Here is a 15,107-nt window from a genome sequence, read left to right as displayed (position 1 = left end):
CTCAGAGAGTCTCCAAGGATCCTTATTTCTTAAATAGGCCCTTGTATTTGTTATAAATAGTAGCTGTTCTTTCACTTCTAATAAACAGTGGCACACATCACCAGAGTGGAACACGATAATTTCATTGGACTGGGCTTGTTCTAGAGAAGTTTCTTTAGCATGTGTGTCATGTCCATCAGAGCTTGTTGTTGTCATTCCTTGCATTGGTCTGGGTCTGAGATTTGGGTTTTTTGTTTGTTTTTTTTAGATTTGGGTTTTATGCGAGGAAAGCTCTATCCTGTGCTCTAGGGTCAGTGTGGCCTTGCACAGTGCTATGGAAACTAGCCTCCTCAGGGTCCTGATTGTGTCTTCTGGTAGACTTTGGTTCTAGGTATGGGCCTTGGCCCTGGCCCTCTGAAGATGAGTTGAATGGGAGCTTACTCCTACAAGAATGGCAGAAGCCTGGCAAAACATGTAGCTGGGAACCCATGGAGTGTCTGGGGAACTGGGGGGGGAGACGGCAATGGGGTGTGTGTGTACTATAAAATGATAGCGAGGCCACAGGAACTCAGTTGTGGCAATTGGGAAATCCAGCTCCTCCACTCATTTGCTCTGAGGCCTTGGGCACAATTCCCCTCTCTGGACCTCATTTTCCTATCTGTAAAGGAAGTGCGGGGGGCGGGGGGAGGGCGGTAGATGAGGTGGAACCAAAGATTCTTTCAGTTCTGGGTTTTGTGATTTCTCCCTGGGTGCCCACACTTCCTGGTGTGTGGAGAAAAGTCAAGGAAGGATCTCGCCCAAGAGAATCTCATGACGCAGTGTGCTCAGAGCCAGCCCCCAGCATCTGGCTTGCCCTGTCTCTATTGCCTCTCCTATGGGTAGGTCTTGGAGCCCTGCCACTTTGCCCCCACCTGCTTCTGTGGGTACTCCCTGAGTTCCCCGCCTCCTTGCCCCGACCTAGTTTGGTGAAATGTCTTCCACGTAGACTCCTAGAACTCTTCTGGTCCCTGTTGGCCCAGGGCACATCCCCATCTCATGCTGTGCCCTTCTGTGCTTGGTTGTCCAGGCCTTGTGTCCTTCTAGACTTAGCAAGTTTCCAGAGCTGAGCAGATAGAAAGGCTCTGGGGTTGCTGATATGTGAGTGATGGGTGTCTGTTTTGTCTCATTTCAGCTGTGTTGGGGTAGAAGAGGAAGAGGCACCAGACATTGACATATACCATTGCCCGAACTGTGAGAAAACCCACGGGAAGTCAACCTGTAAGTAAGGAGTTCCCACTGCTCCTGGCCGAAGTGGGAAGTACCGGCCACTGACACTTGTGTCTCTGTATGACAGACAGGAGTGTCAAGACTTGCTTAAGGCCACTTGGCTAGAAACTGGTAGAGCCAGGGTCAGGCCTTAGGGACTAGTCAAGTGCTTCCCGAAGCATCCTGATTCTCTATCTGACTCTTTGGATCTTATTGTTTCCATGCTACTCACTCACATCTTGCTCATGGAGATCAGAGGTTCTTACAAACAAAAATACTAGGCTGTGACTGTGAATCTTTAACTTCATGGGGAAACCAGGAAGGGTCCCTCCTTCCTGAAAGGAGAAGTCAATTTGGAATGAAGGCCCCTCAGCCGAGGGCAGTGAGGAAACTCCCCAGCTTCTCCAGGGACACCACTGTCCAGCATCAGTTCTTCCATCTTCAAAGCCCTGGAGGTTTGGAGGACTGGTTTCCCTACCACTAGCCATCCTACCCTGTATTGCATGCTAGCCCTTACTTGAGGGAGAGCCACTAGTATTAGGCCCCGACTGACTACCAGGCACCTGGAGGAGCCCCTTCTAATTCTGATCTTGGATCCGAATCTCAGTGTTTCACAGGATGAACCCATTTCCAGATCCCTCAGGGCAAGTCCAAGAAGGTGTATCTGACCATGGCTGTGCCCTTCCCTCACAACTATGTGTCTACTCAGGACTAAGCAACAGGCTAGAGGGGGACAGAGATCACAGAAAAAGAAGTCATCCCTTCCCTTTGCAGAGCACACAACCCTGTGTGGGGGTGTGCATGTATGTGCCCATCTGTGCATGCATATACATGCATGCATGTATATGGTGCATTTGTGTGCATGTGTGGTGCATGTGTATGCATGCTTGTATATATGTATTGGGAGGTCCGTAGTATGGAGTATGCTGGGAGTTATCACTAACAGAATTTCCTTGAAAGGCAGGGTGTTGGAGCTGGGCCCAGAGGACATTTGGAAGTGTGCCTGGGGGTGCAGTGGGTGCCAGGGTATGGGCAAGAGAGAATGTGTGTAAGGTCCAGAAAGAGTGCTAATTGGAGAGGGAGGGGAGAACGAAGGAATAAACCAGGCGTTCTTAGCTCTGTGAACTCTGGGCCTAGGGGCAGTAGCTCTCAGTTATGGCGGTGATAGGACTCACTGTCCTGGAAGATGAAGCTAAGGGTGACGGGATAGCAGCAGTCAGCTCAATTAGGAGAGTGGTGGCAGTCTAGGTTATGAGCAGCGATGTTAGGACCTTGGCTAGAGATTTTTTCAAGAGGTGGCTCTATGGAGATTTCAACAGTCTAGGTGCCTGAATGGGAGGGGTCCTTGGAGACTTCCAGATTCTGGGCCAGTTGTATTAGACAGTGGTACTATGAGTTGAGTTCAGAAAGGTGGTGAGAGGATGGGGATAAGAGACTACCCTTAGAGGTGGAGGGCAGGTGATAGAGCTAGGGACGTGCTAGGTGGTAGGGATCTCATCTCCAGAAGGACCTCAAGTTTGCCTGTGAGGAGGTTCTGAGCCCTGTTGTATCCATAGACACCAACCCACGACTTTGTGGGTCTGCATTCTGGCTGCCTGGTTCTCCAGAGGGAGGGTATGGTGACTGACCCCTTCTCTCTACAGTGAAAAAGAAGCGGAGCTGGCACAAACATGAGCAGGGACCAATGCCTGATGTCAAGCCTGTGCAGAATGGGAGCCAGCTTTTCATTAAGGAACTGCGGAGCCGGACCTTCCCTAGGTGGGCAGCCTGGCATGGGGAGGGCCCAAAAGGCCACTGCTTGTCCACCCAGAGGGCCCATGGCTGAAGAGGGATCCAGGGCTCTAGGAGAGCCTGCCTGAGGCAAGCAGAGGGCAGAGGAGGTGGGAGCCCGTATCTTCCAGAGGCAGCATCACATTCCCATTGTCGATATTACCACTTCTTATAAGAGACCTTCTTTACAATACTGCCTCTGGGAAGAATATTATTGGAGAAATTTTATCCTTGGGCAGAGGAGTAGGAAAAAAGGACTTCATTGTCCTGTCCTGTTGGCCTCTGCCCTTGAATCTTTTGCTGAGCAGCTGCTATCTCAGAGCACCCCCTCAGCACAGCCCGTTGGCTGTGAAACCGCAAGTTTAGCTTGAACTCCCTCCCATGAATTGGGATGAGGAACCCTGGTGATACAGTGCATTAAGTGGCAGACTGCTAACCACCAAGTCAGTGGTTCATACTTCCCAGCCACTTCACAGGAGAACGAGGAAGCTGCTTGCTCCCATAAAGAAACTCCAAGGAGCAGCTCTCCTCTATTCTACAGGGTCACTGTGAGTTGGAATCAACGCCATGGTAGTGAGTTTGATCTTGAATTGGATTATTTTGCATAATCTAGATACTAGTCGCTTATCAGATGTTTTCTTCCATGCTGTGGGTTGTCTTACTACCTTTCTTGATAGTGCCCTTTGAAACATATGTTTTTAATTTTGATGCAGTCCAATGTTTTTCTTGGCTGCTTGTACTTTTGGTGTCATATCTAAGAATCCATTGCCAAATCTGAACTCATGAAGATTTACTCCCATCTTTTCTTCTAAGGATTTTATACTTTTACCTTCGACAGTTAAGTCTTTGATCCATTTTGGGTTAATTTTTGCGTGTGATATGAAAGGTTCTATTCTATTGCATTTAGAGATCCAGTTGTTCCTACATCATACGTTGAAGATGCTATTCTTGCCCCATTGAATTGAATTGCCACTCTTGTTTAAAATAAGTTGACTATAAATGTCAGAGTTTATTCCTGTAATCTCAGTTCTATTCTCAATTAGAACTGTTAATCAATAGGTGTTTTTCCTTGTACCAGTATCGTACAGTCTTGATTACTGAAACTTTGCAGCGAGTTTGAAATTGGCAAATGTGATTCCTCCTACTTTGGTCTTCTTTTTCTAAGGAGTCATGTTTCAATTATGAAGAATGAAGAGAAAATTCTATTTTCTCTTTTCATCACACTTCCCCATTCTGTCTTTCAAATATTTCATCAAATTCGCCATTGTTTTAACTTGCTACCATGTAATAAACTATTGAGTTTTGTTTCAATCATGAATTATTCACTTCTAGAATTTCTAAATTCTTTTTCAGTGTTGCCTGTTCTCTTTTCATACTGCCTTGTCCTTTGCCTAAGTCCTCCAGTTATCTCTGAATGTGTTTAATACCTTTGGCTTAAAAACTCTACTTACATTGTTCTCTTATCCTCCGTTCTTAGAATTAACTCTCCCCACACCTGATTTTTGCTCAGAGCCTCCTTTCTGGTGGCTCACTTGCTCGTGTGCGGAGTTGGTCCTCAGCGGGGTTATTTTCCATGAGAACGGATAAAGCCCTAGCAGTGTCAGGTGTTCCCACTCAAAAACCAAAACTCACTGTCTTTGAGCCAATGCGACTCCCAGCAACCCTATCGGACAGGGGAGAACTGCCTGCCCCTGTGACTTTCTAAGACTGGAACTCTTTACAGGAGTTCCTGCAGTGTGGCTTTTGCTGGGTTTCACAGATCCAATTCTGGGATTCATGCATCTAGTGCGAATTTGGAACTCTTGCCAGCAATATGAGAGTCTAGGAATCTGATTAATCAGGGCGACTTTTTACCAGTATCCCCAGTAAATGGAAAACTCCCTGTGGCTTCCCTCTGTAACAATGCATTATCTTAATGCTCTTTGAGCATCTCAGAAAGGAGGTGGCTGCGCACAGTCTTTCTTCCTTCTCACCTTTAATCTGCCCTTTCTGGTTTATCCTTACTACCATGTTGTCAAGCACAACAAACACTCTTTAATACCCACCCTTTATAATTTATTTATTTATGTTTGTGAAAATATATGTAACAAATTATGCACCATTTCAACCATCTCTACATGAACAACTCTGTGACATTGGTTACATTCTGTAAGTTGTGCCACCTTTCCCAAATGGCTTTTCACCAAGAATATTAACTCATGGCCCCCTTAAGCTTCTCATCTTTCTTCTTAAGTTGCTTTTGTCAATTTGATCACATATAGATAATTCTTTAAAAATAAATGAGCTTAGTGCAGATTAAGTTAAAGCTATTATTTGGTTCAATAATGACTTCCAGAGATAGCTTTGGTTCCAGATTTAGAGATTTGCTCAAGGCAAGAGTTTCCAGGGTCATCCAGCTTCAATGGCTCCCAGAGTCTAGATTCCATGCAAATTTGATACTCTGTTGCCTATTTTTCTATTTGTCTTTAGGGTTTTTCTGTAGAATTATTGATCCTCAGTGTTCATTGTTGGTAACCAGGCACCATCCTTTTCTTCTGGTGTCACGGCAAAGGAGGTAGTTGTTTATGGAGATCATTAAACACATATTCAGCCCTTGACAAAATTTGACTGTAACCTATACATCCAGTCCTTTTCTTTTGTCCTTTTATTCTGAGTCCTCTTTTCTTGGAGGTGATGATACCATGTTCTCCTGGTGTTCCTCTCATCTGACTTTTGCTCCTGACAGTTCTCCCTGATCTCTTGTTGTAGACTCTGGTCTTGTCCCCCACAATCAGACTTCACATCCACCTCCCTTGTCTCACACGCCATCCATTTACTTAGCTGCTCTTTTACTAGTCTATAGTTCTTCTTTGCTCCTCACCTGTGTATTCCAGTAGAGAACTCTGACCAAATATGCCCCAAGCAAAGCTCTTACTCTACCTCCCTCCTCCACTGTTCCCCACTCCTGTCTCTCCTCCTGCCCTCTATAAATGACTGTTGCCTCCGTCTCTTACACCAAATGATTAGGTGTCAACTTTGCCTCCACCTTTTCTCTTGCTCCTGCTGGATCTATTGCCTTGCATAACATGATTCTTCTTCTCCCTCTCCTAGTCTGACCACCAGCATGGCTGAGCCACCTCCCCAATGGACTACTTGGTCCCCGCGAGGCTGGCTACAATTTTTTCTCCATACAACATCAGACAGAACCTCTTAACATGCATGTCAGGTTGCTTGCCGCCTGCTTAACCTGCTCCAAAGCTCCTCCTTACTCTTTTTTCTCTACTCTCTTATACCCTGGCTCCCTCTAGTTCCTCAACCATGTCCATATCTCTCCCACTTCACTGGATTTTTCTGCTGCCAAGAGCACTCTTTTCCCCTCTAGCTCCTACTCTTCTTCCTCCGGGCTTAGCTTTAGCTGGACCTCCTTGGAAGTCCCCTGAATTACCCAACTTACATGGCTCTCTGCCCATTGAATCCTACTGTTCTGCCGATGGCACTGGTCATAGGTACTCAACACTAAATAGGTAATGAACACAGCCCCTCTGTGTTCCCTACCCCAGAATGGTTTCTGAAAAGGGCTGGTACCCTGTGATATCCTTTCCATGTGGGGCTCTCTTACCTGTTCTGTTCCCTGGCAGTAGCAAGCACTATCAGATAGAGGATGGACCATGACTCACTCACCTAGAGGGCCTTCACTGAACACTCAGCCAGGGGACTGGCCTATGAAGAGCCTGCAGCTAGCCTGAAGGATGCCCTCCCCCTGTCGCTTTCCTGGGGGATAGGCAGAGATTTGGGGATAAGCAGAGTGAGGCAGGGCTGCACATTCACATGGCTCAGTACTAGCCTCCCTCCCAGTCTTGACACTGGTGGGCCTCCGTGGAAAGGATCTGTACAGTCAGTGGCCTTGAGGCTTTCCCTTCGGGGATGCCCTTCTTCTACAGCAGTTCCACTGGGGTTACCAGTTGACCTCGTGACCCTTACTCTCCAGCTGAAGGGATTTTGCAAAGTCTGTGCCTTAGTCCTGGTAGGAAGAGGGGCATGAGGGGCTTAATCCAAGTTTAGTGATCGTTGTGGATGGGCTAGAGAAGGCTCTGGCTCCACTGAGGAATCTGGGCTCAAGGTATAGGACCAGAGGCAATACTCGGCATAATCTTGCTGCTGGCACACACAGGGACCTAGGTCCACTGTCTATCGGATGGCCACAATAATGACGGTGCCGGCCTCAGGGTGCAGTGACCAGTGTGTGAAGTCACTTCACAACTGTGTTGTGGGAGCTCCCAGATCAAAGTGCTCCAAGGCCCAGATGCCCTTCCCTTTTGTAACTCTAGTGTTCTGAATCTCTTTGGTACTAGCTAATTGATGGGTTCTCTCTAGAAAGAGCCTGCTTATCTTAGTGAACTTCAAAAGGATTTTCCACACTTGCTAGGTCCTCACTTCTTGGACACAGCCTGGATATAGCATAGGTCAGAGCTTGTTCATTATTAACTTGGGGCTGGAGAGGACAAACAGAATGGGGAAAGACTTCTTTCTGCCTTCTCCAACTTTCTCTGTCTCCTCTGTTATGCTTTGCTTCCGATCTTTTTTTTCCTCCTGTCTTTGTGCTATGCTGAGAATCACAGTTGAGTCTTGCTCCATCATTGACTCACAGTGAGCCACAGCCAGATGCCTGGACCTTGAGTGTGTTGGACTTTGTATCACTACCTCTACACACCCCAACTGTGAAGGTTCAGGGTCAGGGCCAGATCTGTGCTGTGGCACCTGTGTCCCAGACTACTGAGGACTGGTCTTCTGAAGCTCTCGGATTTCTGGACTGTAGTGCTGTGAGCAGGTGTGGTCAGGAGTATAGATTCTGGTGTCTGTTGTACCCAACATATCCTTGGGTCACTTCACTACCTGTTGTAGTGATTGAAAAGTACACCCAAATGTGGTGTATAAGTTAGCTCTGATCATCACTCTAACTTGTGCTTTCCCCACAGCTCAGAGGATGTGGTAGTCCGAGTGCCAGGCAGCCAGCTCACAGTGGGCTACATGGAGGAGCATGGCTTCACTGAGCCCATCCTAGTCCCCAAAAAAGATGGGCTGGGTCTCGCTGTGCCAGCCCCGACCTTCTATGTCAGCGATGTGGAGAACTATGTTGGTAAGTGCCCTTCCTGGCCCTGTAAACGGACATTCAAGCCCTACACCCACATTCCCTGAGGTGTACCAGGATCCTTGCTGTGAAGGTTCAGGACAGGACACTTGGGTTTTGTGCAAAGCATTCAGCTTCTCAGACTCTGCACCCCATGAACCATGTGTGGCACTGGTGAGCCCCACCTCTCCTTTAGTTGCACTAACTTTAATGTGGAGGGCTTCACTGGAGACTCCCTAGATTCTTCCACCTGTAGAACTCCCTATAATTGGGCCTGTACTGAACTATCATGCCAGGAACCTGTAGAGATTTCGGCCATCTCCCTTTGTGTTAGGACAGGCTCCACTGTACTGGCTCCCTATCTGTCCTGTGGCTGACGAGTGGAACTTGTCTTCCTCCATGTCAAGGCACCTTTTCTGGAGCACAGTCTTTCTGGGCCAACCAGGATTCTAGGAGCAAGCCTGGGACAATGCCTGCCTGTGCCTCCATGTGGCCCAGGGCATTTCTGGAAGGAAGAGGGCCTGTGTGCTAGGGTGCCTCATGTGACAGGTAGACCAATGGCCATCTGGTCTACCCTGCCACCCTCATTGTCGATCAGGTACTCACAGGAGAAGTCTGCAAGGCTGTGAGGGAGAGGAAAATGTCTACAAAGATGGCTCTCAGACCCGCGCCCTAGGCTGATGTTCACAGTGGAGCAAACTGGGCCTCTGGGGAGGCCGGCCTCGACTGACATTGGAGGCTTTATTACCTAGTGCTGTTGAGCAGAGATTCTCATCATTCAGGGGACTAGGTGTCCGAATTCAGGGTGCAGCTATAAAGGTGTGTGCGTGTGTGTGTGTGTGTGTGTGTGTGTGTGTGTGTGTGTGTTTCCTTGTCCATTTCAATCTAGCCTAAATAAATCCTAATTTACCGTGGTGCTCCCCTCCAATGACTATGTCATAAATTGATTCTGATATAAGTGGAATACCTTTTTTTTTCCTTTCAGCTTACATTATTGACTGGTGTCAATAATTTACTTATGTCGGTAGAATACCTTTCTTAAAGTTTTCATTATTGACTTGTATTATTAATTTCTTATATTCAGTCTTTGAACATCAAGGAGTGAACATTTGAGAATTATGGCAAAAGCAAATTGTATACTGAAACATTGTATATGGTATATATCATCTAGCAATAAGATATACATTATAACTTGCATATATCATAAGTCAAGGACTACTTGCATCTTTCTGTTTCTCTCTTCCGCTCCCGCTTCTCCCTGTGCCTGTCCCTGTGTCCATTCTGCTCTTTTTAATAACTCAGAAGTGTTTAGGGTCCATCCTATAGTGGCATAGCTTCATTAACATAATAAATAAAACACTATTTATGAACAGCATCATATTCAGAAATGTGGCTCATATCTATGAGGAGCAGGTAGGACCTGTCCCTACCTTTGGCCATAGAAAGGAATTCACTTTCTCCATACAGGAAGTGGTAACTCCAGGCTTCTAATATTTTGATTAATTAATTTAATTATTTATATTTCTTTATAACAGACTTAATTTTTTAGAGCAATTTTAAGTTTACTGAAAAATTGTGCAAAAATAAAGAACTCCCAGATGCCCATCCTCCCATGGTTTCTTACATTATTAATGTGAAAGTCTCCATGGTACAGTGATTTTAATTAAGGAACCATTATCGATGCACTAAAATAAAGTCCATAGTTTGCATAGGGGCTCACTTTTTCTTTTTTTAGCCTCAATTTTGTTTTACTTTTTTTGGTTTTCCTTTGTAAAATGTGTGTGGGGGGGAGGGAGAGAATTCAGAGGGTATTTACATTATCAAATCATCATTTTTGGCTCGAACAGATAAAACTTTAAATATCTGGACAAATTATTGGACGATTTGTGTAAATTACTATTTACACAAACAATATGATTGATGATAGGCCAAAACTTTCAATAAAACTTATTCACGAAGGCAGAACCACACCTACCAGGCTAATACATGTCATAAGAAAGCAAGGAGAGCATAAAAATATATGGTAACCCCCAGTTCAGTGAATGCTGACCCAGGATTTTCAGAAAATAGGCATTGCTATTTTAATGCCCTCCTCATTATTTTTTAAAATCATTTTATTGATTTACAATGCTTATTACAAGCCGTACATCAATTGCATAAGCATATTTGTACATATGTTGCCATCATTCTTTTCCAGAAAGTTACTTTCTATTGAGCCCTTGGTATCAGCTCCTCTTTTTTCCCCCCTCCGCCCACCCCCAACCCTCATGACCCCTTGATAGATTAAAAATTATTATTTCCATATCTCACACCAGCCACTGTCTCCCTTCCCCCATGGTTTCTGTTGTTCTTTCTCCTGGAGAGTGTATGGTTGTGTGTCGAACAGTTTCCCCTTCTTCTCCTCCTCCCCCCCTTCACCCTTCCCATCTGGTATCTCTCTTCTCATTCCTGCTCCTGGGTTGCGTGTATCCTGAGCTCTTATCTCTTTTAAAAAATCATTTTATTGGGGGTTCATACAACTCATCATAATCCATACACACATCAATTGTATAAAGCAAATTTTACATTCATTACCCTCATCATTCTCAAAACATTTGCTCTCCACGTAAGCCCCTGGCATCAGCTCCTCATTTTTAACCCCCCTCCCCGCTTCCCCTTCCCTCATGAACCCTTGTAAATTTATAAATTATTATTTTGTCATATCTTACACTGTCCGATGTCTCTCTTCACCCACTTTTCTGTTGTCTGTCCTCCAGAGAGGAGGTTATATGTAGATCCCTATAATCAGTTCCCCCTCTCTACCCCACTCTCCCTCCACCCTCCTGGTATCACCACTCTCACCACTGGTCCTGCAAGGATCATTCTTTGGATTCCCTGTGTTTCCAGTTCTTATCTGTACCAGTGTACATCCTCTGGTCTAGCCGGATTTATAAGGTAGAATTGAGATCATGATAAGGGGTGGGGAGGAAGCATTTAAGAACTAGAGGAAAGTTGTATGTTTCATCATTGCTGTGCTGCACCCTGACTCCTCCCTGGGACCCTTCCGTAAGGGGATGTCCAGTTGCTGACAGATGGGGTTGGGTGCCCATTCTGCATTCCCCCTCATTCACACTGATACGATTTTTTGTTCTTTGATGCCTAATACCTCATGCCTTCGACACCTCGTGATCACACAGGCTGGTGTGCTTCTTCCATGTGGGCTTTGTTGCTTCTGAGCTAGAGGGCTGCTTGTTTACCTTCAAGCCTTTAAGACCCCAGACGTTATAACTCTTGATAGCTGGGCACCATTAGCTTTCTTCACCACATTTGCTTATTCACCCCTTTGTTTTCAGTGATCATATCTGGGAGGTGAGCGCACAATGAAATGATTTTTTGTTCTTTGATACCTGATAACTGATTCCTTGTGATCACACAGCTGGTGTGCTTCTTCCATGTGGGCTTTGTTACTTCTGAGCTAGATGGCTGCTTCTTTACCTTCAAGTCCTTATGACCCTAGACACTATATCTTTTGATACCCGGGCTCCATCAGCTTTCTTCACCACATTTGCTTATGTACCCGCTTTGTTTTCAGCGATTGTGTCAGGAATGCCAATTTAATAGAGCAAAGTATTCTTGCATTGAGGGAGTACTTGAGTGGAGACCCAATGTCCATCTGCTACCTTAATACTAAACCTACAAATTTATGCACATAGATAAATTTATTAAATGTAATATATAAATTTATTAAATATAAATATAGATATATTTACATATGTACATGACTTTATTTAGACCACTATAAATGCCTTTTGCCTCCCAGCTCTTTCCTCTTTTTCCTTTGACTTTCCTCTTGTCCCACTATCATGCTCAGTCTTCATTTGGGTTTCAGTAATTCCTCTTGGTTACATTACCCTTGATCCTGCCCTAGCAGACCTCTTACACCCTCCTCACCAGCAATTTGGATCACTTGTTGTTCCCTTGTCCCTGGATTTGTTCACACCACTTCCTTACCCCCCACCTCTCCCTCTCCCATGTCCCCTCAGAACTGTTAGTCCCATTGTGTTCTCCTCCAGATTGTTCATCCAACCTATCTTATTGAGACAAATCTGCGGAGATAATAACATGCACCAAAACAAGACAGAGCAAAACCAAGCAACAAAAGAAACAAAACAACAAAAACAAAAAGCCAATGACAAAAAAAAAAATAACCATAACACAACAACAAAGAAAAGCTTACAGTTAGTTCAAGGACTGTTTATTGGCCTTTAGGAGTGTTTTCTGGTCGAGTTTGATGGGGCACCAAGCCCTGGCCCTAAAGTCTGTTTTTGTTATTCCCTGGGGACTTTGTTGCTCTGTTCCCCTTGCTGTTCTGTTCCACACCCTTACTGTTTTGTCTTAGTGTGGTGGGATCAGACTGGGTGCAGTTCCCACACCGTGGCTCCAGTGTTGTCCCCTGTTGGTCAGTGAGGGATATCGTGTCTCATAGTGGGGCCAGGCCATATGGTCTTCTCTGTGGATTGTCTGCTCTGAGCGGGAATATCATCTTCAAGGCTTGGTGGGCCAGGTTGTGCTCCACTCTCTCTTCCTCCCCTTCATTTGCTCTCGTGTGCTCTGATCAGACAGTCCCTCTCCTTGAGCTGCAGCTTTAGTGCTGTCCTCTGAAATAAATTCTTCTGGGGGGAGGGGCAGCTGTCCATGGAGTTGGAATTGGGACCGGCCCCTCAGACATCTCCACTGGTTCCCTACTCCATGCTGACATGTTCTGAGCTCTTATCTTTCTCTACGGCTGTGTACATGCTCCGCTGTAGTCCAAAGTGGGAGGCATCACTTCAGTCATGGTGGTGGGGATGAGGAAGCCTTAAAGAACCAGAGGACTATTGGGAGTTTCATCGGTGCTTTACTGCACTCTTGTTGACTCATCCCTTCCCTGTGACCCCTCTGTGGGGGGATAGCCCTCATTATTCTTTAATGATGAGTAGTTTTCCATTTAAGGTTCACTCTTTCTGTTGGACAGTCTTTTGATTTTTGACAAATCTATTATGTTATCTATGCTGACAATGTTATCTATGCTGACAATGTTATCTATGCTGACAATGTTATCTATGCTGACAATATCATACAGCATAGTTTCATTTTTTATATGGCTTGGAAGTCTCTTTTACTGCCTACTTTTAATTTTTAACCGTGAACACTTTCACACACACACACACACACACACACACACTGATACAAACAGTGACCTATTTGCCCCAGCCTGGCCTCTACAGCCCTCCACCCAGCTCATCTGCTCTCTGTTGGTCCCTACTTTCCTCATCTAATGTATTTTACAATAAATCTCTGATCTTACCCATAAAGTCTCTAAAAACCATCCAGCCAGATGGTTTTTACAGAGCATAAAACTTCATCATTACACTCTACAATATTAGTAATGATTTCTTAAGCTCGTCTCACACTCAGGTTCTCCCCAATGGCTACAAAAATATGTTTGTACATTTGGCTGTTTGATTCAGAATCTAAACAAGACCCATACAGTACATTTGGCTTTTCTGTGTCTTCAGTTTGTTTTATTGTTTCAGTCTCCCTGCCTTTACCTTTTTTTTCCTTTGTATTTGTTGCAGAAGCAAGGTTGTTGCGCCCACATTTAAAATTTGGTGGTAGTCACTGTCATGAGGCCCTGCTGGTCCAACCTTCTCTGTACACAGAACATTCCCTATCGGCCTTACTCCTGACAGTCTGACCAACCATTGGAAATCACAACAAAGTGAATTTTATATTCTTTAACTCTTAGAAATTTCCTCCACATTTATTTGGTTATCCTGAAACTTGTAGGCAGACACACACTAATGAAAATATCCTTGGTTTATCTGCAATTCACGTTAAATGAGAGTCCTATGTTTTCATCTGAGCATCATCCCTAAGTGCCCCATGACTCAGGTGACTCAGATATAAAGTCCCAGTCTCTCAGGATCATCCAAGGAAGGTCATATTTACCTTACCAACCCATGGAAGCATCAGTGAGTAAAGAACCAGAGGGTCGAACCCAGAACCTCAGACTCTGGGCCAGTCCCTCAGCATTGCTGTCACGATGTGAGGACAGCTGAGAGTGTGTGAGGACATGAGAGAATGTGTGTGTGTTGGGGGGGGGGGGTGTAGTGTGAGGGGGTGAGAGCATGAGTATGAGTGTATGAGTGATGGTGGGAGGGCATGAGGACATGAGTGTGCACACGTGTTCTCAGGTGACAGGGGCACAGCCTTGCTGGGGTCTGGTACTCCTCCCTAGGTGAGGCTTACCTCCTCCTGCCTGGCCTCTCCAGGCCCAGAGAGGAGCGTGGACGTGACGGATGTCACTAAGCAGAAGGATTGCAAGATGAAGCTGAAGGAGTTTGTGGACTACTATTACAGCACCAACCGGAAGCGGGTCCTCAATGTCACCAATCTTGAGTTCTCTGACACTAGGTGAGTGGCCAAGGGGCACTAGGATACACTGGAGGGGAGGGATCAGGTGAAGGCCATGGACAAAGAGAAGGTCTGCGAGTAAGACCCTGAAACCAGGGGACAGATAGGACCTTCCTTGTCCAAGTAGACATGACAGCAGCTTCTTAGGGGACAGCTGAGGTGCCAGCACACCTGCCTGGGGTCGAACTTCGGAGTGGCCACCACAGGGGAGCCTGGGCTTGGCGGTTTGGATGCAGTATTTTGCATGTAATCCTAGACTTTGCATTTTAATTGGATCAAAGGCTGCCTTTTCCTTTTGATCATCCTTGGGATTGGTGGGATATGATGGGGCATGGCAGGCTCCTTGCTGCGGCTCTAAAAAGCAGGGGACACTAGGAGGTCTGGGTGGCACTGGAGAAATGTCTCTACTGAGCACCTGTTGCTTCATTTCCCTCATCAAGAGGGCCGACTGGGACCGCGGTTTCTAATTCTCCAGGGAAGGCTATTTCATTCTGGGAGGGGCCCAGGGTCAGGGACCCTGGCCCTCTCCTTGTCCCCCCTTTGTGCGTGGCAACCAGTATTGGACACCTAC

The 15,107-nt window shown here is 45.8% G+C and overlaps 1 protein-coding gene across 2 annotated transcripts in view; it reads left to right on the top strand.

The window, feature by feature from the left end:
* PHF2 (PHD finger protein 2) overlaps positions 1 to 15,107 on the top strand; it is a 114,007-nt gene that overhangs the window by 71,579 nt on the left and 27,321 nt on the right. For both annotated transcript variants that reach the window (XM_075549739.1, XM_075549738.1), the window contains exons 2-5: positions 1,151 to 1,236; positions 2,868 to 2,982; positions 7,950 to 8,110; positions 14,395 to 14,536. In XM_075549739.1, the coding sequence (XP_075405854.1) occupies positions 1,151 to 1,236; positions 2,868 to 2,982; positions 7,950 to 8,110; positions 14,395 to 14,536 (504 nt within the window). The remainder of the gene's footprint in view (positions 1 to 1,150; positions 1,237 to 2,867; positions 2,983 to 7,949; positions 8,111 to 14,394; positions 14,537 to 15,107) is intronic.

This window comes from Tenrec ecaudatus, chromosome 5 (genome assembly GCF_050624435.1).
Source record: "Tenrec ecaudatus isolate mTenEca1 chromosome 5, mTenEca1.hap1, whole genome shotgun sequence".
Taxonomy (NCBI): Eukaryota; Metazoa; Chordata; class Mammalia; order Afrosoricida; family Tenrecidae; genus Tenrec; species Tenrec ecaudatus.
The sequence above is the reverse complement of the archived record's forward strand: the minus strand, read 5'-3'. Positions and strand labels throughout refer to the sequence as shown.